At 45.0% G+C, this 21,536-nt stretch overlaps 1 protein-coding gene across 2 annotated transcripts in view; it reads right to left on the bottom strand.

The window, feature by feature from the left end:
• The window catches only part of syne1a (spectrin repeat containing, nuclear envelope 1a), a 220,262-nt gene that overhangs the window by 115,000 nt on the left and 83,726 nt on the right, over positions 1–21,536 (bottom strand). The window contains exons 43-56 of one of the 2 annotated variants that reach the window (XM_074685622.1): positions 20,680–20,862; positions 20,474–20,584; positions 19,983–20,186; positions 19,691–19,898; positions 17,691–17,803; positions 17,363–17,568; positions 17,084–17,245; positions 16,731–17,010; positions 15,668–15,840; positions 12,752–13,061; positions 12,508–12,672; positions 11,182–11,541; positions 7,580–7,716; positions 578–755 (exon numbers count right to left, since the gene is read on the bottom strand). In XM_074685622.1, coding sequence (XP_074541723.1) covers positions 578–755; positions 7,580–7,716; positions 11,182–11,541; positions 12,508–12,672; positions 12,752–13,061; positions 15,668–15,840; positions 16,731–17,010; positions 17,084–17,245; positions 17,363–17,568; positions 17,691–17,803; positions 19,691–19,898; positions 19,983–20,186; positions 20,474–20,584; positions 20,680–20,862 — 2,790 coding nt within the window. The remainder of the gene's footprint in view (positions 1–577; positions 756–7,579; positions 7,717–11,181; positions 11,542–12,507; positions 12,673–12,751; positions 13,062–15,667; positions 15,841–16,730; positions 17,011–17,083; positions 17,246–17,362; positions 17,569–17,690; positions 17,804–19,690; positions 19,899–19,982; positions 20,187–20,473; positions 20,585–20,679; positions 20,863–21,536) is intronic. The other variant, XM_074685621.1, reaches the window with a different exon arrangement.

The raw sequence follows: 21,536 nt of genomic DNA on the forward strand, positions 1-21,536 counted from the left end.
CTTTGCCTTTAATCTCCTCTCCTGCTGACGAATGAAAACGACCGGATGAAAGCGACCACACGCTGCAAAAAACTGAAACCTTATCCTGTGTTTTTGTCTTATTCAAAGTAAAATTCATACTGAAATAAGAGAAAAACACTTGATAAGGTTTCAGTTTGTTGCAGTGTGCTGCTTCTGTTATCTTTGTTTTATTTTGATGACAAACTCTCGTGAGAGCATGAACGAGCGTCCTGCAACAAGAGGAAGTTATTAAAAATGTAGGTCTTTCTGGAAAAGCTGGATTAAAATAATATTCAGAGATGCTCTCCTCCTTTTTCCCCTGAATAATAAAACAAAATTTGATTTGTGTGTTTGCTGATCTGTGTCTGGTCGCTCCGTCCTGGGAGAAGTGGTTCACAGAAAGTGACGCTCTTCATATTTCCAGATGTAATAAAGTGAATCACAGAAACTGCAGAGCAGGCTGATGATACGAGGGGTTTCCCTAAGACATCAGCCACGTGCAGGGGCAGCATCAGCCTCGGCCAGAGAAAAGTGATGATTTCAGATTTCCCCACAGCTGAGCGAAGGTGGGTCTTACCTGGATCCTCTGCAGAGCCGTGGAGGCCTCAGAAACGCTCTGCGGCACATCAAAGCATTTGGCCGTGCTGATTTTGGCGTTGACCAACCACTGCTGGAAGTCTCTGAGGGCCGCGCGAAACCTCTGCTCCAACAAGCGCTCTTTATTCTGACACTCCCTGGAGGCGCGGAGGCTGAGGCTGCGGGGGAAAAACCAGAGCTTTAGATTCACGTCAAATCGATCACAGGCTGAAATCCACCATCAGAAAACAAACGTCCCAGAGCGCGCTGTCAGAAACAAAGAGACGCCCTGACACTGTACACACTGTCCTCCTGCTGCAGAGGAGGAGCAGGAGAAAGAGGAGCCCACAGAGGAGCCCACAGAGGAGCAGGGTGAGAACGGGCCAGGTGGAGAAATGGAAAACGGGTGAAGTGGAAGAAATGAGCGCAGAGAGGGGGAGGGGGGTTTTGGGGAGGGGGCGAGGCGTGGGCGGGGGGTTGAGAGGCAACATATGAGAGGGTGAGGGTTCACGGGGACGACAGGACGGAGATGGCGAGGGACGACAGACTGATGCTGTAAGACAACGTGTGAGAGGAATCAGCACGCGAGGAGGAGGGGGTTTCCAAAGAGTCACTTTGATAATTTGGAGGAACTATTTTTACTTTTTCTTTTTTTAGACTTTGATTATTTATTTAAACTCATTAAACACAGACTCTCTGATCATAAACTGTTCAGTACAGTCATTTTACCATCATACGGTTTTAAAGCAAAATTCCCCCGTCACAGGCGCAGCCATTGTAGCAGGTATGAAGCCAGAGACTCTACCTCTCGTCATATTTTACAATCCTCGAAAAAATACACAAGAAGGTCAGCTGTTTATGTTGTAATAAATACCAATTTGTTTATTAATAAAATGTCAAAGTTTGTCAATTTAAAGCTGCTGCGAGAAAGAATCTGTTTTAATGTGACTGCAGCGCCACCTCCTGGCCTGGAGTCTCGCGCACACTGTCATAAAGATGTGACTTTTAACCAGATGTGTGTTTGTTTCGGAAAAAAATCTTCTTTGTTCAAGTCAAATTTTTACCAGATACAACGCCACAAGGTGAGGTGTTCTTCAGGACAGTGCAACGAAATGTCCTTAGGCTAACATAACAACAAGCTAACTGTCACTTTATATAGTAGTTTAGTAGCCGTTCATATGTAGCGCTATCGGCAGCCCGGGGTACAACGTATCCATAGGCTAACGTGACAACAAGCTAACTGTCACTTCATACAGCCATTTAGTAGCCGTCCATATGTAGTGCTATCAGCATTCTAGTGCTAAGATGCATCTGTAGACTTATGTGACAATAAGCTAGCTGTTACTTTATACAGTCTTTTAGTAGCCGTCCATATGTAGCGCTATCGGCAGCCCAGTGCTAAAATGTAACCAAAGGCTAACATGACAACAAGCTAGCTGTCATTTTATACAGTAGTTTAGTAGCCATCCATATGTAGTGCTGTCGGCAGTCCAGTGCTAAAATGTATTTGTAGGCTAACATGAGAACAAGCTAGCTGTCACTTCATACAGTAGTTTAGTAGCCGTACATATGTGGTACTATCGGCAGCTGGATGCTAAGATGTATCCCAGGCTAACATGACAACAAGATAATTGTCACTTTATGCACTAGTTTAGTAGCCGTCCATATGTAGCGCTTAAGGCAGCCCAGTGCTGAGATGTATCCTTAGGCTAATGTGACAACAGGCTAGCTGTTACTTTATACAGTAGTTTAGTAGCCATCTATATGTAGCACTATCGGCAGCCTAGTGCTACAATGTATTCGTAGGCTAACATAAAAGCAAGCTAGCTTTCAATTTATACAGTAGTTTAGTAGCCGTCCATCTGTAGTGCTATCGGCAGTCCAGTGCTAAAATGTTTTTGTAGGCTAACATGAGAACAAGCTAGCTGTCACTTCATACAGAAGTTTAGTAGCCCTACATATGTGGTGCTATCAGTAGCCCAGTGCTATGATGTATGCGTAGGCTAACGTGACAACAAGCTAGCTGTCCCTTTATACAGTAGTTTAGTAGACTTCTATGTGCAGTGCATTTGGCAGCTGGATGCTAAGATGTATCCCAGGCTAACATGACAACAAGATAATTGTCACTTTATGCACTAGTTTAGTAGCCGTCCATATGTAGCGCTTAAGGCAGCCCAGTGCTGAGATGTATCCTTAGGCTAATGTGACAACAGGCTAGCTGTTACTTTAAACAGTAGTTTAGTAGCCATCTATATGTATTACTATCGGCAGCCTAGTGCTATAATGTATTCGTAGGCTAACATAAAAGCAAGCTAGCTGTAAATTTATACAGTAGTTTAGTAGCTGTCCATATGTAGCGCTAAAGGCAGCCCAGTGCTGAGATGTATTCGTAGGCTAACATAAAAGCAAGCTAGCTGTCACTTCATACAGTAGTTTAGTAGCTGTCCATCTGTAGTGCTATCGGCAGTCCAGTGCTAAAATGTTTTCGTAGGCTAACATGAGAACAAGCTAGCTGTCACTTCATACAGGAGTTTAGTAGCCGTCCATATGTGGTGCTATCAGTAGCCCAGTGCTACGATGTATCCGTAGGCTAACATGACAACAAGCTAGCTGTCACTTTATACAGTAGTTTAGTAGCCGTTTATATGTAGCGCTATCGGCTTCCCGGTTCTCTGAGACGTGTCTGTAACGTGTAACGTTAGTGAATCCTGGTTCTGTCCTACCAGAGCTCATCTACCAACTCCAACCTCACCAAGCAGAGCTAACGTAACCTGGCTCTTCATTTTATTGATAGACTCTCAAGTTTGAACAGACCACTGCAGAATAACTGCTGACTGTGGGTTGGAGCCAACATTAGCACTAACAGATTAGCCCTTTTAGCCTTTAGCTTGTGCTCTGTCTCTCTCCTGTTTATCTTTCTTCTGTCATTTTTCTGTCTGACAGTTCGGCTCCAGTGTCTGTCTACTCTCACAGCTCCTTTAATGAAACGTTCAGAGCTGTAAAGTCTGAAGAAACTGACTCTTAAACACATTCATAAATTCTTGATTTCACAGGACAGGAGCGTTTAAATTATTCTGATTAATTCAGGAAGAAAAGAAAGTTTCAGACAGACAGGTACGGTAGCTAACACGCTAACCTCTCATTTGCATAGAGCTGAATTAATCAGGGCTGAAAAAATGTGGAACAACAAAAGAAAAGGGTCAGTGGGTTTGAGGAGCATTGGGCAGTGGGTGAAGGTTAAATGGGGGGATGACAGCAGGGAAACAAGGTGTGCAGCTGTTTATGCAGGAGGTGAGGAAAATAACACACAAGCTTTTACAGAAACAGAGACAGAAACACACGAACACCCCTGAGTTTTCAACGATGCGCTGAGGGCATCAGAGGCCGGCACGGCGGGGAGAGCACCAGCGAGGGAGAAGCACTTTCTCTGCTGTGACTGACAGAAAAGGTGAGATCCTGCTCCTCTTTCCTTCACCTCCTCTACTCTCACTCCTTTTCCCCCTCTCCTTCTCCTCCTCCTCCAGCGTCTAACTCAGGACAGGCGCAGGAAGCACACAGGCCAAGTCCATCACCGGCTGGAGCCAAGCGAAGGAGGACGGTTGCTGTTTTTGCTGCTCTGCAGCCAACACGTTTCCCGCCAAAGCATCTCCAACAAGTCGACCTCAGTCAGATCGTCTGCCAACAAACGCTGGTCACTCCACCTGGCAATCGCTCAAAACGTCTCAGTAAATATTGCTCTGTGCAAATTAAGCTGATATCTGAGCGATGGTGGCTGCTCACTGAGCATGTGCTAAATTCGTCGGCATGGATGCTCTTTTTTTGCTAATGCTAAGGTGTGAGCTCAGACTACAGCGAGCATCATATCAGCCTGGAAATAAAACCATGAAACGCGTCTGAGTCCTCCATAAAATGAAAGCAAAGACAGGAGCAAACCCAAACGGGCGCCGAGAACAAGCCGAGGTGAAGGGAAGGTAGTTAAATGTCGCGTAGCAACTGGTGGCTCTGGTGCTCTCTCTGTCATCTTTCACTTTCGTCTGGATGAAACACACACACACACACACACACACACACACACACACACACACACACACACACACACACACACACCCACATGCTCTGTGTGAGAGGTGGCCACACATGTGAACACCCACTCCTTTAACAGGGAGAAGCACGGAGCTCTGATCTTTCCCACTCTGCCGTCTGAGAGCTGTTTGTGGGAGAAACTCTGGATTTATTCGACAGCAGTTGTTGAAAACGTGCAGTGATATGACCTGTTCACACACGGTCTGTTTTCATTTATATGTGAAAAAAATATAAAATAAAATAAAAAAAAAATTTAAAGAAACAACCCTTACTAAATATCCTTCTAGCTCCCAATGGCACAAGGACTCCACATTTTGTTTTTAGATAAAAAAATTAAATAAACATTGAGATTTGGATGTACCACCTGATTGAATATGTGCCTGTTGCTCATGTATTGAACAAATAACCAGTTATATGTGCGTTGGTTGGGGGCGGGGCTTCCTGTCAGAGAAGAAGATGGCTGCATGAAACCTTACTCTCGATAGCTAGCTTAAAGCTAGCCCAAACAATCAATAAAAAAACCACTCTTTAGTCAGATTCAATGAGCGAGGACCGGGGGATAAACCTAGAGGTAGGAAAAGAGAAGACCAAAGGAAAGGATATTATTTGAATGCAATGGCTAACGCTAACCTGCTAACCTTGACAATGAGCTCCAGCCTGGATGCTATTAGCAAGGAAATGAGAGAAAAAAGAGCTAACCAAGCTCAAAGAAGACATCATGAAGGAAGTCAAATCTAAAATTACTGAGTCAAAGCAAGAAATAAACCAGAAATCAGCGCATTGATCTCAACCGCCAACGCAGAGACCTGTATCGCTGCTACATGTGTGCACACATGTTAAAAAAAGGAAAAGTTGAGACATTTTTCTCTTTTCCTTAAAAACATTTGAGAAAAAAAAACAACAACCCCACGATACAAACTTATAACTAGACAAAAAAGTTAAAAATCTGTAACTAAGGAATCACAGTTCAGCAAATACACACCAAAATCATGTGACAGGTCGTCACACAGATGAGAGATGTTCAATGTTCGGCACAGCATGACGACACATGGATTTGGGTAGTTACCTGGATGTGCGGCCATATTGGAGGCACAGGGATGTAAACATTAAATGGACAGAGACAGAAGTGCACCGTAAAATAGGATTTTAAGCTCCTGTGGCTACGAAGCTCTTTGATATTCCTCTTCTGATTGGCTCACCGTGAGACGTCACGTCCACATGATATGCACATGATGGCAAAGCACCAATCACAGACCACTTTCCTCATGAATATTAAAACGCCTTCCCTGCTCAGCCAATCATAGACGAGTACTCACGTGAATATTAACGAGCCATGTGCAGCGGCTTAAACATACTGTACTCGTTCAAATACAGCACTGTACCGAACCCAACGGCCTCATGGAGCGGTTCTTTATGGATACATGTACCGTTACACCCATATTACCGACTGAACTCTGTCAAAAGTAGCGGGTACCCTATTCCTTTTTTCTTTCTCTACTATCCAGTCTGGAGGCTGAAACAGACCAGTTATTTTAAGAGGTGAGACACAACATATACAATTTGCCGTTGTCAATCTTTGTTTTTGTGCTTTTAACCACTTTGACATACTCCTCTAAAAGTCCCTTTTATTTTATTTTGTTTTATTTATTTATTTTTGTGTTTATCGTTCACTCCTCCGGTTCTTTTCCATTATGGAGGAGAGAGAGTTGTATTTGCTTATAATCAATACTTGTCTATATTTAGTCTCTGCATTTAATTGTGAATGTGACTCTTCAGTTGGGGGGAGGAGGGGGATTGTTAGCGTTATAAAACATGGGAAAAAAAAGGGAAAAAAGGTGAACTATATTCTACCTCATTGTACATGTACTTTATCCTGACAACCCAATAAAAATATATATGGAAAAAAAAAAAAAGTAGCGGGTACCGATTCATGTAAAACCAAAAGGTTCCATGTTTAGGTACCTAAACGCTTCCTTGTGACTGTGAGGGAGTGGAAGAGTAGGAGATTTTCCATGCTGACCATGAACGCAGCATTGCAAGGTTATATATTGAAGAAAAAATATGTTAAATTGAAAAAGTATACATTGTATTATAAAACAAATTGATATTTTTTACCACATAAACAAAAAAAAAAGTATTGAAAATTGGTACCGTTAAGTACCAGTACCGATTGCCAGGTACCGGGCATTGGTACTGTATTGTTTCGATGTGAAAGGTACTCATCCCTAATCACATGTTGGAAAATCACTCAAAGCACACTGAAACCTACAGTGAAGGACTCAGCCAGCAGGAAAAATAGATATTTAGAAAAGTTACACCTGATAAGCGGGAGAATCATCTGAGGAGTTAGCATCTTTATCATCATCTACCCAAAGGTATAAAGACAAAGATGCTACTGCTGTAAATATAAATTACCTCTTAATCAGAGTCAAACTCTATTATTATTTATTTACTTTTACTAAAGTGAGATTTTCAGATGCTATGGACAGAGAACATGACCGACCTGACAGGAAACGCTGTGAACAGACGTAAATGTTGAGTTTAATGACTGATTACTGCCTTGGAAATCCTGACGTAGCTTAGCTAGCTTCAATCTTCTCTGTTCATCAGACGATTATTTGATCTCCTCAAACTGCGATCATTTTTGGTGGTCAAAAGCATTTTTTTTTTTTTATTTGTGCAACAACATTTCTATAAACCTGTGAGATTACTTCCTGTCTGTTGTGAGAGTGCCTCCAATATGGCCGACCTGGAGCTGGTTACATCACATGAAAACTCTCTTCAAACCGACTTTCAGCCTCTCCTGATCCTGACAGCTAGAAGTTTTCACCCGGCTTCAGACCGTGAATCTGAGCACATGCTCCAACACACACACACACACACACACTCACACACACACTCACACACACACTCCTCTCACCTGTTGTGTTGTTTGATGAGAGCGGTCACGCGGTCCGACTGGGAGCCCAGGTCCCTGGAGTACCGCACCAGGTCGTTCAGCTGGCCCTTCAACTTCTCTGCCATCGGCTCGGCGCTCTGCAAGCCCTCCAGAATATCCTGAACAACACACAGACACACACACACACACACACACAGACACACACTGACTTAGTGCTGCTGTAAGAGTGTGAGAGAGTGAGAGTGTGTGGAGGAAAGACAAACACCCAACAGATCTGCATGACACCCGTCAATAAGTGCATTCCTATTCACAGCCCGTCTCGCTTCCTCTCACACACACTCACACACACACACACACACACACACACACACACACACACACACACACATTCTGACATACTCACAGCGCCGTCTGTACAATAGCATTTCTGTTCTTGGCGGCGTGCGGCAGGAAGGAGCCGTGGGGAACGTCCTCCTGCTCTCCTCCTGCTCTCCTCACACTCCTCTAATCCTGTCCCATGAAACACGGAGCGGCTCTACGTCCGTGTGACTCCCAGCCGCTCGCTGGCGCCTCCTGACGCCTCCTGACGTATGACCAACAAACACGCCGCCCTCCCGCCCTCCCTGCTCCCTGCACTCGTTGCTCTCCTCTCCTTCCTCTCCTGCCTCTACTTTCTCTTTCCTCCTCCTTCCTCTTTCTCCGTCCCTCCTCCCGCTCCTCGCGCTCATTCCCTCTCGCACATTTTTCCTCCCTCCTCCCTCCTCCTCCTCCTTCTCCTCCTCTCCCTGAGGAATTCAGCTGTCAGCCCTCGCAGATGCAGGACCGGTTGGAAACGCACTCAAACGAGCGCGTAACGAAAAACAAGGCTGGCTACAGGAAGCGGGCAGCAGGAGGAGGAGGGAGAAGAGGAGGAGGAGGAGGAGGAGGAGGGGAAAAGACTCCTCCTCTGATCTTTGACAGCCCTAAATTGAGGGAAAGCGGAGCGAGGCATGGCCGGAGACGCCCAGCACAGAGTGGAGGGTGGACCTGCTGTCAGCGCTCCACAATACAGAGAAAGTGTCACAGTGTAAACATCCTGTGGAGGCTCGAGGAGGAGCAGCAGGGAGGAGGAGAGGGAGGAGGAGACAGGGAGCATCGGAGAAACATCCCCTACCGTCCACACACACTCACACACTCACTCACACACACACACACTCACACACACACACACACACAGCGGCGTACAGCTGAGCTCCAACATGTCAGAGCGCAGAGGGCGAAGGAAATGTTTGGGCGCCAGAGATAGCGGGAAATAATGGAGCAAACAATTACAGGGGGAGGGGTTTAAGGGACGGACCGGCGCGGAAACAAGAGAGGCTGATGGGATTGGAGCTGTCACTCCTCCATCATTCCTGCAAAGCTGATTTACTGACTAATCTTTTTTTAGGATTAACAAATAGGAGGGATAATTACTGACAGACGAGGCATAGCTCTGTGTGTGTGTGTGTGTGTGTGTGTGTGTGTGTGTGTGTGTGTGTGTGTGTGTGTGTGTGTGTGTGTGTGTGTGGGCATTAAACAATGCTAATCACTTTCCCTAAAATGAAGAAAGTAAAGTCCTGCAGAGAAAGACGCACACAGATTTTAACCTGACAGTTTGAGTTTTCAGCTCCCAGTGTTCAGGCGTTAGGGCCTGTCTCCACTTCACTCAGGGCCTGTCTCCACTTCACTTCACTCAGGATTTTCAGCTTTTAAGAGTCTGAAATTTCTCAGCGCTTTAAGCTAAAAACAGAAATCAGTAAAGTTTGGTTGTAACGTCCAGGCTCGTCAATTTCACGTCTTCCTCAGTGACCAATCAGGAGGAAGCTTCTGGTTTTAACTTGGTCACCAACAGTGGAGGAGGAAAAGAAGCTAACCAGGATTTTCAGGGTAACGACTTTCAGATTAAAAGCTAGCAGCCTTTATTTTCTTTTTGTTTTGTTTTTTTTCTGTATTTTGTTATCTTTTTTCATTGTCCTTAAATTAAAGCAGATCTTAAGAGAGCTGAGGAAGTTCTTGCTTTTCATGGTAACTTTCAGAGTTTTTTTTACCTTCTTTTTAACCCTAAATTGCCAAACGTATCACATTTGAAACTTGAGTTTTAAAGATCTCTATCTCATCAACTAGTCAACACTTTCTTTAAAAAGTAAAAAAAGAAAGTATTAAAAATTCAATAGTTCCACTTCAGGAAGGTGAAGTTGTATTTTTACCTTTTTCAAAACGGCCGCTCTCATGAAATCATCCAAAAACTTTATTCCAGGAAAATCTTTGCTAATTTTCAAAAAGTTGTGGTAAGAACGGCATCGAAATTGTTACTCCTCTGTTAAAATCAATATTTTCTGCATTGAATTTAGTCATATTCACTATAAATGCACGGATTGATCTGTGCAGATTTCCTTAAATTTGGGGATTGGTGATGGACCCAGCCTTACATCCAGGAAGGTCTGACAGCAACTGTTGCTTTTTGCTGTGAGACCTAAAACTCACGACACTTTATTGGTTGTTAAAGTTAAACATAAAGATTTTATTGTTGCACAGGTTTTGTTCAATGGTTTCCAATAAAATAAGATTGGAACATTGAAGGTTTATGCTTTCAGTTATAAATAATAAAAAATAAAAATCGGTATCGGCAGGTCAGGCTTTCTAAAGATTGTTGATCAGCCAGAAAATTTTGATCGGTGCAGCCCTTAAGCCGCGTTCCCACCAAGCAGTCCAGTTCGGTTCTTCTCTGTACATTTTGTGGTGTTTCCACAGACTAATCCTGGGACAGATCCTCAAATAACTGAGACGAGCTGTCCCACTTTTTGGGACTCTTTCGTATGGATGCCAGTGGAAACGGGATCAGGCTTAACTGTACCAAACCGAGCCAAACCGTACTGAACCGACCCAGACTGCTTGGTGGAAACACAGCTAAATATTCACTAAAAACTTTGCTTTAAAAGTCGCCCAAACTGCCCAATTTTATCATAAAAAAATCATATCACAATATTTTTTAGTGGATTTTGTTAAAAAGGTTGATTAATGTCTCAGTTCTTAAAAATTTGAATTTTCAGGCTGTTTTTTGATGGATCAGGCTTTTTCAAGTTAACAGATCATAGGGAGGAAGAAAATGAAGAGATTAAATAGACAGTAAAAGACTGTAGCTGGGAGTTGAACCAACAACTGCTGCAACAGGAACTAAAGCCACAGACAGAAGTCTGTGAGAGGAGCGATTAACCAGCATCTGCTCCTGATACGTCACTTTAAAAAAAACTGATCCGGCTCAAATCAATAAAGGCAAAAAAAGCCCCAAAAAAATCTTTAACTGACACTTCAGAGATCACTGTTAGTGGAAACAGGCCCTTATGCTGCTATTTATCAACTAATCAATCTGTTTTAATTTGTTAATTTGTTTGTTTCGAGACTACGATTCTAACTTCACTTTTTATAAAGTCCACAAAAATCAAAGTAAAAAAGTCACTTTCTTCAAGAAAAACCTTAAGAGAAAATCAATGATTCAACAACACCAGAGATCATTGATGATAAAATATAAAGATAAAAAAATAAATGGACACTAAATGTTTTATCTAACACAGACTGACTGTGATGAAGTTTCAGTTTCATCTCACCTTGGCCAGCTGCCACCCCTCCACCGCCTCGTTTCCGTTGCTCCGCCCCTCAGCTTTAACCAGCTCCTGACTCCACCCCCTCAACCGTGCGTCCAGCTCCTTCAGCTCGTCCTCGAGGCGTGCGGTGAGGCGCTCGTACTCCTCCTCTGACGCAGCAGCAGCAGTGAGCGCCCCCTCCAGGCCGTCCCTGGCCCTCAGTGCGGCCCCCTCCCACTGCTCCAGAGCCTGCGACAGCGCCCCCAGCTGTCTGTCCATGGCCTCGCAGCCACCCGCCGCCGTGTGCTCCGCCGTGGACGCTGCGCTCCGACGCACACGGGTCAAACGCTCTCGTCCCTCGAGCAGTCGACACTCCACGCGCTCCTGGAGAGATGGGGGAGGGGAGTCAGACTCAAAGTTGCTACGGAAACTGTGGCTACGGAAACTGCATCTCTCCATCCATCCATCCAGAAGCTTCTATTTAAAGCCTCCTGCTCCATCACCTCGCTGACGGTGTCGTAGCAACATCAGTCATGAGATCTGTGTTTCTATCTGCTCCCTGTGCTTCTCACAGCGCCGCTGACATCAGCTGGTGACGGACGTTTGGTCGTCTCAGTGAGAGCAGAAACACGCCAACATTAACCTCCAGCTCATGAACGGGGAGTGAAACCATCAAACTCTCTTTCCTCAGAAACACTTCTCACCACGGCTCCACAAACACACATTTATAAGGTGATAATTAGGACCCATGTGTGAGATTTAAATGCAAATCAATTTCTCCTTCCTCCTGTAACGGCAGAGTTAATATCCAGCAGGGGAAGCTCACGTTGCAATTCTCGTTTTGTAAGCTAACACACCGACTTACTGACGGAGAAATCAGCCAGGAGAGACGGAGATGTTTGGCGGAGATACGAAAACCAATTTGATTTCCGTCAGCTCGCTCTGCTTTATGGCAGGGAGCCATTAGGATGAGACAGGATCAGATAATTCAGCAATCAGAAACTAATAACTGATGTAAATCATTAAAACACTCGATAAAACCTCAGACTCTCAAACGAAATGAAAGTGGAGCGACACAGATCGTCCAATCACTGATGAATCTGCTGCTTTGTCTCCGATCAGACGGCGCTGAGTGTGGAGCACAATGGAGCCGTCACCTGTCACAGGGATTCACTGTAATCTGTCAATGAAGGCCCCAGGAGCTGATCAGGTTTTGTTTTTTCTGTCCTGAGCTGTAAAATCGTCAAATCACCACAAAACATGTTTTGAAAAAGCACAAAGGAAGTGTCAGCGGCATCAACGAGCAGCTTTGTTTTCCTGTTTGTGTCGTGTTGGATGAACCGTCCTCACCCTCACGTCTGACAGCTTCTTCCTGATGGAGGCGGAGTCTCCGGGTGAGTCCGACCAGTGCTGGAGCTCCTCCCCTGAAGTCATCAGCCAATCAGTGAGCTCCCTGACTGCCTCCAGGTAATCCTGATGCTCCAGAACAACAGCCTGAGCGAGGCGGACTCTCTCCTGGAGACGCAGAAGGAGGAGGAGTGCTCGTTAAGTGTTGCTCAGATCGTTAAACAGGAAACTGTGGATAATACCGTACCTCCACCAGAGCCGTGAGGTCATCAAACTGCGCCTGGAGCTGGGTGCGAGCGCCGTGGTTGAAGCTGGCGTCCCCCGTCTTTTTGAACAGCTCTCTGGCTTTCTCCTCCAGACTGGACAGCGCCACCTGGTGGTCCTCCAGGTCGGCCAGCAGGGCGCGGAGCCTCTCCAGCTGGGAGGCCTTTTCTCTGGGGCCGGGCTGAGGGGTCAGGGGGGCGCACACTTCCCGCTCTACCACCTCCATCCAGCAGCGCAGCTGAGCGGCGCTCTCCAGGTAACCCCCCCACTGGGAGACGGTCCACTCCAGGCGGCTGGGGGGGGGCAGAGAGGATCTGTGTGTTACTGACACCAAACGCTGACACCGCCTGGGTAAACAGAAACTATCAGACCAAACAATGATGAGGATCTAAACCGTTTCATAACTCCTGAACTCTGAACTTCTGCTGAACTCTAACAGAAATAAAACTTTTGTTTCAAATTTTCTCTTTGGTAAAAACACAAAGAGCAGTGGACGTCAACTGGCAACTGACTGAAAAAGCCCCCTGTGAGGAAAACAAACTGTTCAAACTTTATTCAGCTAATATTAAAACCAAGAGATAGTGCTTAAGCGCCAAAACCTGCTGTTCCTCCAGCGTCCACTTGAGGCTGGCTCATGAAGTACAGGAAGTCACATACAAACCAAGCCAAAAAAAGCAGTTTTCAAAGCAGAAGATTATCCTATTTACAGCCTGGTTCAAAAAACGTCAACGCTAACTTTACTGACCGACAGGCGCCCTATGGCTGTAAGTGAAGTTCTTGCTGCTACCAATATGGCCCTGATAGCCGATCTGCTTCGTTTTCCGTTTCTGAAACAGACGGATGGCGCTGGGAGACTACGTCCATGTTTTATACAGTCTATGACCCAAACCTTATGTGTACACACGTGATGTATTCACTTGAGCTCTGTAAATCTCTCGTCTCAGTAAAACACATCACCACTTTCTAACATGCACATTTCTAGGGATGCACCAAAGTAACAGTGGGAAGGGGCCAATCCATGGCGTTACACCCCTGAGCTACTTGATTTGAAATTTTTCCTCTGATCTACTTCTTGATTTTTTTTTTTGCTGCATTACCAGTCTACAGGGTATAAACATTAAACACTGAACACTAATTCCTTTTCATTCTGAAGCTTTTTTTGCTGCTAAACATTTAAATATTTCATGATTTAAATAAATATTCACTTCAATAATTCCATACACTCATTTTTTGCCTTTTACCTTTTACCCAAAACATTACCAGAGTTACCCCACAGCAGGTTATTATTTAAGACTGGTATTGGATTGGTATCAGTGTCAGTTGATACCCAAAGCCCAGGTATTGGTATCAAAACCAGAAAATTTGGATCGAAGAATCCCTATTTTTTTTTTTTTTTTTTTACAGTACTTCTACATTCTTCTTCTGCGTTTTCCTGCATCAACTTTCTAAAGTAGACTTGTTAGAGCCTGAAATGTAACAACGACCCTTAACGACACCAAGGTGCTGAGCCTGGGGTGTAATCAAAAAACATGTAATAAAACCCAAAATGTGACGACTTGTTAGATTTTGGGTCAGTTATTACCATTTTTTATTACATTTCAGGCTCAGCGCCATTGTTACACAATCAAACAGTTATTACATCTCAGGCTTTATAACACTTTTTTTTTTACATTATGGGTCGTTGTGACATTTTAGGCTCTAACGATGCTGATAATTGCTGAGCTTTTAATCTAATCAGACGACCTTTCACCTTTCACTTGCTCTCCACAACCTACGACACTTGACGGTGATGGAAAGCTTGGCAGCCTCATATATAAAACCTTAAATATCGCCCCCTGGTGGCTAGCTGCACACCAGGTAATATGAACTTTGGGATGAAAATTGACATATCACATGATAAAACATCACTTAAAATATTGATTTTATCTCATTAACGAGAGCACCTGGCCCTCTCAGAGTCTGCTGGAAACGTTTTGGCTCTTGGACGAATGCAGCTGGTGACTCCTGGCTTAAAGCAGACGTCAAACTTTAAAAACTGTAAAGAAAAGGTTAAAGTAGATTATTCTCTGTGGGTATTCCAACAGGTGTGGCAGAGCTAAGGCAGATTTAAAGGTAGCTCAGATAATCAGGGACTGAACACAGTAGCAGAGGCTCTAATTCACAGCGTGACAGGGCTAAGTGATATAAAGAGGGTGTAATGCTGGCTTAGAGCCTTCATCCCTTTTTATTGGGAGGTTCAGGAGCTCAGATACACACCTACAGTTTCCCCAGCCATCTGTTAGCTCTGCAGGCAGAGACACGGCCAATATCTGCTAACACACACTCACACACACTCACACACAGGGGAGAACACACACAAATCCCTGTTTCACCTGCTACCCCTCGCCCACTGTTATCCCACCCCCCAAAACACAAACACACCCCATGTGTGACCCACTGTTTGCCATCCACCACTCAGTCCCTAATGAGATCAATTTTTTTCTAGGAGGGGCCATAATTGCTCAATTAAACACACACACGTGCACACACTCATACACACACTCATACACACACTCATACACACACTCACATTAAATGAAATGCATCAATCAGAGTAACAAACAGGGCAGAATACTCCTCATTATGTGTTTAACCTGATGGTAATTAATAACATTTCAGCTGGATCTCTAACGATGAGGAGAAACTGCTCCTCAGAGGTGGAGCAGAGTTTGGCACATGAGCAGAGCATCTCCTAAACGTCCAGCAGTGAGTGGTTGAAGTGCACAGAGAAAGCCTTTCTGCAGAGTTTCTGCTTCATAATGAAACTTTAAAATCAAACACGAAGAGGATCTGTGGTTTATGACACTCCTTCATGATTGGTCAGTGTGTTCCAGGTGAGGCGTAGAGGCCAGCTCTTTACCTGTGGCAGCTCATTGCAGTCACAAGCAGCGTGGCCCAAGCATCCTCCACTTCCTGTAGCTGTGAGCGCACCACATCCTGTCCGGCGGCGCCGTAGCTGCGCAAGGCCAGCTCACCCTTCCCCATCGCCATGTTCAGCTTGACCTCGCCCTCCCCCTTCAAAAGCAGGATGTCCTGGACAAACAGAGCAGGGTCAGCGCACTGGAGCCAGACGTTTATTCAGTCAAACAGCGCCCTCTGGTGTTGGTTAAGGAATCTGCTCAGAGTATCTATCTATCTATCTATCTATCTATCTATCTATCTATCTATCTATCTATCTATCTATCTATCTATCTATCTATATATATATGATATATGAGCAATAATGAGAAGTTAAAAAAAAGAAAAAAGAACAAATAAAAGAAAAAAAAGAAAAATTAAAAAACAAAAAAGAAAGAAGCAAAAAAGAAAAAGAAAAAGAGAAAGAAGAAAAAACAAAAAAATAAAGAAGTAAATAAGAAAAATTAAAAAAATAAAAAGTAAAGAAAATAAAAAATAAAAAAATAACAGACATTAAAGAAAAAATAAAAAAAAAGTAAAAAAGAAAAAGAAAAAAGAAAGAAGAAAAAAGGAAATATAAAGTAAAAAGAATAAAAAGAAAAAAGGAAAAAAATAAAAGAAATAAAACAAATAAAAGAAAAAACAAATAAAAGAAAAAAAGGAAGAAGTAAAAAAAATAAAGAATAAAATAAAAAAGTATAAAAGAAAAAGACAAAATAATAAAAAAGAGAGAATTAACAAAAGAAAAATAAAGTAAAAAGAATAAGAATTAAAAAAAGATAAAAGAAAAAAATTAAAGAAATAAAAGAAAAAAGAAAAGGAAAAAGACAAAAAGGAAAAAGTAAAAAAAGAAAAAAGATTAAAGAAATAATAGAGAAAAAAGAAAAAAGAATGAAAGAAGGAAAAAAGAATAAAAAGAAAAAAGTTTAAAAAAAAGGAGAAAAGAAAAAAGAAGAGAATTTTGTTGATAAATGTGTGAACTTAAAAAAAAGAGTTTTTCGGTATTTTGGGGTGAATGGTCTCACCTGCACGGTCTCCAGCCTCTGCTCAAGCTGCTCCTTGGTCCCCATGGTGCTGTCCACGGTACCCAGTCTCTCCTGGATCTCCTCCAGCCAGGCCCAGACCCCTTGGAGGGTCTCCCCGAAGGCCTGGCTCTCCTGGCAGCCCCGCAGCCTCTCCCTGGCGGCCTTCAGCAGGGCCTGGTGCTCCATCTGGAGCTGGCCTGTGGCTTTGACCTCTGCTCCTGACCCGCGGCCCGCTTCAGACAGAGACTGGGCCTCCTGGCATAGATGCTCGATGGAGTCCCTTTAAAGGGACAGTAAAACCTGTTATTGACCAGAATCTCCACCAGGCTGCGCTCTCTGTTACCTCCTCATACCTTCGTTCCAGCAGCTCCCTGTGGAGGTTTTCCATCCTCTCCAGCTCCTCGGCGGCGTCTGAGACCCCCGGCTGGCTCTCTGCCCCCAAAGCAGGCTCGCCCTTCAGGCTGAGATCCATCTGCTTCAGCCAGCCTCTCATCCCCTCCACACAGCCGTTAAAGCTAGGAGGAGACGAAGAGGAGGAGGAGGAGGAGGAGGAGGAGGAAGGAGAGGATTGTTACCAACATTGACTCAAATTCCTGCACTAACACAGACACAGAGAGAGAGCGCAGACGCACCTCTTCAGGAGACCGACGCTCTCCTCCAGGTCCTGCTGGTTCTGGGAGCAGCCGTCCACGTACTTCCTCCACTCCCTCTGACAGGAGAGGAGGTGCTCCTGGACCTGAGCTGCTCCAGCTTTAGGGAGGTGGACCAGAAGCTTCTTGGCCTCCTCACAGACCTGAGAGAGACGCTCCTCACCTTGTGATGTGCGCTCGGCTGACACCTGTGGAGGGTGGAGGAGAAGGATGGTGCAAAAAGAAAAAGAGATGAGGAAAAATAACCAACCTGGCGTCTCTATGGTCAGGGAGAGATGAGAAATTATGGGATGTCTGATTTAACTTTCACCTTCAGCCGCTCCAACTTCGCCTCCAGGACGGCGACATCCCCCGACGGGCTCGAACAGTCTTTGAGCTCCAGCTTCAGCTCCGAGAGCCAGGCGTGGAAGTCCTGGACCAGGTCTGAGGAGAGATCAGAAAGGAGCAGTTCACCCAAACTCTACCTGACAGGAAGTAGAAAACACAGCAGAGAGGTTTAAAGCCTGAAGGAGCAGATGGGGAGAGTGGGCGTGTCTGCGCCGTGCAGCGCCGGGTTGCCGTGCCAACGAGCCCAAATGACTCCCTGGAGAGCAGATGTGAGGAGAGCAGCGTCGCTCTCTGAGGCACAGGTGTGTGTGTGTCTGAGCGCGCACAGCGAGTGTCAGTGAGTGTCAGTGGAGAGTGGGCTGCCGTGGGCGGGCTGAGTGTGCTCTGGGGAGGGTGGAGGATCATCAACAGGAAGTCTGCTGCAGGCGCTAACACCAACAAACGACTGCAGCATGGAGCTACACCTGGTTTTTATTGGTGATCATGAGACTTTAAGTGATATGAAATGTTTATTTCTCTACGGGAAGCTGTTAGCGGCTTCATGAGGAAGTCTCAGAGAGAAGTTATGATTTTAACGTGTGTGAAGTAAAATAAGGAAACAGTAAAAAAGACAAAATTATCACCATAAAGATTTTAAATAACCCACAGAAAAAAAAACTCAGTTAAAGATAAGAGGATCTGTTTTAATCAGACTGCAGCGCCACCTTCTGGCCTGGAGTCTCACAAACAGTTGTAAAGATGTGACTTTAACCAGGCGTGTGTTTGTTTTGGAAAAAATTTTCTTTGTCAATCAACTTTTTACTGGATACAACAGGTAATACAGGTAAGGTATTTATCAGTACAGTTATGTAGTGCTACAGTTTGGAACATGACAACAAGCTAACGTTTTAGCAGCCTGCTATATGTAGTGCTATCGGCAGCCCATTGCTCAGGTCTATGACAGCGACAGAAACATGACATGTTTTTGATTGATTATTTCATGGTGATGATAAAGAGAGATTTATAACTGATTAAACTGATACCGAGCTTAATTTAAAGCTCCCATATTCTGCAAAAAATCACTTTATTAAGTCTTTTAGTGAAATGTGTGGGTCTTTGTCTTTCCTCCCAGCCCACAAAATGTGATATTTAATGACCAAACCTGTTCTTAGTAGAGCTTGTTAATGTAAAATCCTGACCTAAAACGAGCTGTTTGGAATTTCCGGGGTTGGCTGACGTCAGCGATTCACTTTTTTGACCAATCAGGAGCAGCGGAGAGGAGAATGCCAAAGTTGAAGAGCCATCACTGCTCTGTTTTTGGCTGTAAACAGCCACATCGCTCCATGCTCAAGCTTCCCATCTCAGAAGAAGACAGACTAAGTGTCTAGAGTTCATTTATCAGGAAATGTTCCAGCTACACTCAGTAAAACTGAGCATGTGTGTGCTAGTCACTTCACGGCCGACTGCTTTTCCAACTGTGGACAGTCCAACAGAGGGCTAGCCAATAGACTGGTCCTGAATCCAGGCGCATTACCAACCATCCTCCAACAAACCTGGGACCCTGGAAATGTGAGTATTTTAAATGCTGTGTGCTGTGGAGCAGATGGAAGAGCTTTTCCTCAGTGTCCCCCCTGTCTCTGTGTTAGCTTCAGGATGCTAACTTTAGCTGCAGTTAGCCTGTTGTTTTAGCCTGTAATGTTACGGTAAAGGAGCTTCTCTGTTTTCTAAACATTGTGCACTCGGAGCTCGTGGCGCCGCTCTCAGTGACGTGGAAGAGCGGGGCGGTATCAGCGGTGGCTCATTTACATATGAAGGCCACGCCCACTAAATCAGAGCGTTCTGAACAGAGGGGCTATGAGAGCCTGGAAACAATGCTGCTGTGCTTGATTTATTGGCTTTTTGGACCAAAACATGTTACTACTATTTCATGAAGACATCAATGATCCAGATTAAACTGCAGGAAAGGAGCAGGAGATGGGAGCTTTAAACAGTTTTATGTTTTACCGTTAAAGTGCAGCTGTAGTCCGTCCTGCAGGTTGCCCCTGGTCTTGGCGCAGCGCTGGGCGACAGCCTCCGTCCGCTTTGCGATGGAGGTGAGCTCAGCAGAGAGGTTAGACAGCTCCTGGGAGGGGTGAGACCTGCAGAGGGCGCTCAGGGCGTCTCTGGCTGAGTCCATGTCCGCTCTCTGCTGCTGCACCACGCTCTGCAGGTCCTGGATGATAACACATTGTCTGCTTCACTTTTTTTTAATCTATCTTTAAAAAAACTCTTTGTTTTTCAGTTCACAGAGTCGTACCTTCACCGTGCCGATGTCTTCAGGAGACGTAGCCTCAGTGAGGTCCGATAAGGAGCCCTCCACCTCCTTCAGCCGCTCGGCCATCTGGGACACGAGGTCCTCCAGCCGCTGCTTCTGGAAACTGAAGTAGGTCAGAGTGTGTTTGGCCTGGTTGTACACCTCCTGAGCCTGGCTCAGTTTCTTCCTCAGATCTGACTCCAGGACCTGGATAAAAAAAAGAGAAACATCGAGGAAAGTTATCAAACCAAGGACAAGGGAAAATAATCAGATTGGAAACACAAAATGTCACAGAGTTTAAAGTGGAACAGTCACATCTTTAGCACTTCTTCTCACTGCTCTTCACGATTTACAGGATGTGAAAGTCGTCACATGACACTTCCAGGTCCTGACATCTGAGCCTGTTTTACTCTGATTACTCTGTCAGACTCAGATCCTGACCCACACAGGACGAGCGCTGACAGGACGCAAACATCAGCCCCTCAGAGGCACACCTTCCCCACCTGCATCTGCAGCGGCGTTTCCTGCAGCTTGGCTCGCTCCTTCAGCTCCGTCACTCTCTGCTGCAGGGCCTCCAGCGTCTGCTCCCTCTTCTCCACCTCGGCCTGTGGGTCAGAGAGGAGGACACTTCTGTTACCGACCGTTCACAGCTCCATCATCTCACCATCATCGTCACCCAGAGCCTCCTGCTCGCTCTGACCTGAAACGTGGCGAGCTGGGCTTCTGTTTCCTCCCTGTCGCTGAGGTTGGCGACGCTGTGGGTGAGGTCAGCGATGGAGCTGGAGGTCCACTGCTCCAGGTCCTGCTCCGTGGACCTGAGGTCGTCCCAGAGGCGGACGCAGTAACCCAGCCTCTCCGTGTTGGTCTGGATCCTCTCAGAGACCTGCAGAGACCAGCAGACCTCATGAGTACAGTAAACACCTCCATCAACAGGAGACGGGGGGCGCCGTCTCCCCCTCTCTGTGTTTAGTTTTCTCCCCGCGCTCCGTAACGAGGGGCGGAGCTTTCACCAGGAGGCGCAGGGAGAGCAGAAATTAATTGGTTTGACAGATGTGAGGATGAGGAGGCAGAGAGACAGAGAGGCAGATAACACGTCTAGACTTGTTTATGTTTCTGTCTCATTTGTGACAGCTGAGCGCCGACCAAACCCTCCAGAGGAGAAACAGAAAAAAAGGAGAGGAGACAGAAATAAATATCATTAAAGAAGAGGAGGAGCCGGCAGAGCTAAACGGTGGACATCACTGTCTGTTTCTGAGCGAAAACACCACAGATTTTATTCTTTCACTGATTATTTCAATTTGTTCAGACACAGAGAAAACACCAGGATGAGGAAAAAAAATGAAATCTTATCAAAAGTTTTTGTCTGATTTACATTAAAAATGTCTTTTTAGACTCAATCTGACCACATTCATCTGATCAGTCCAGAAAAATCCCTCATTTTCATTATTCTCATTCTCATGATTTAAAGACTAAATGAGGTCTGAAATGCTTTAACAAGTAAAAAATTCTGCAAAAGGAACAAGAGAAAAGTTTCTTGTATTAAGACGTTATTTCTGC

The sequence above is a fragment of the Halichoeres trimaculatus genome, unplaced genomic scaffold, assembly GCF_033239565.1.
Source record: "Halichoeres trimaculatus isolate MK-OKI-2021-1 unplaced genomic scaffold, fHalTri1.1 fHalTri1_scaffold_13, whole genome shotgun sequence".
In the NCBI taxonomy this organism is placed as follows: Eukaryota; Metazoa; Chordata; class Actinopteri; order Labriformes; family Labridae; genus Halichoeres; species Halichoeres trimaculatus.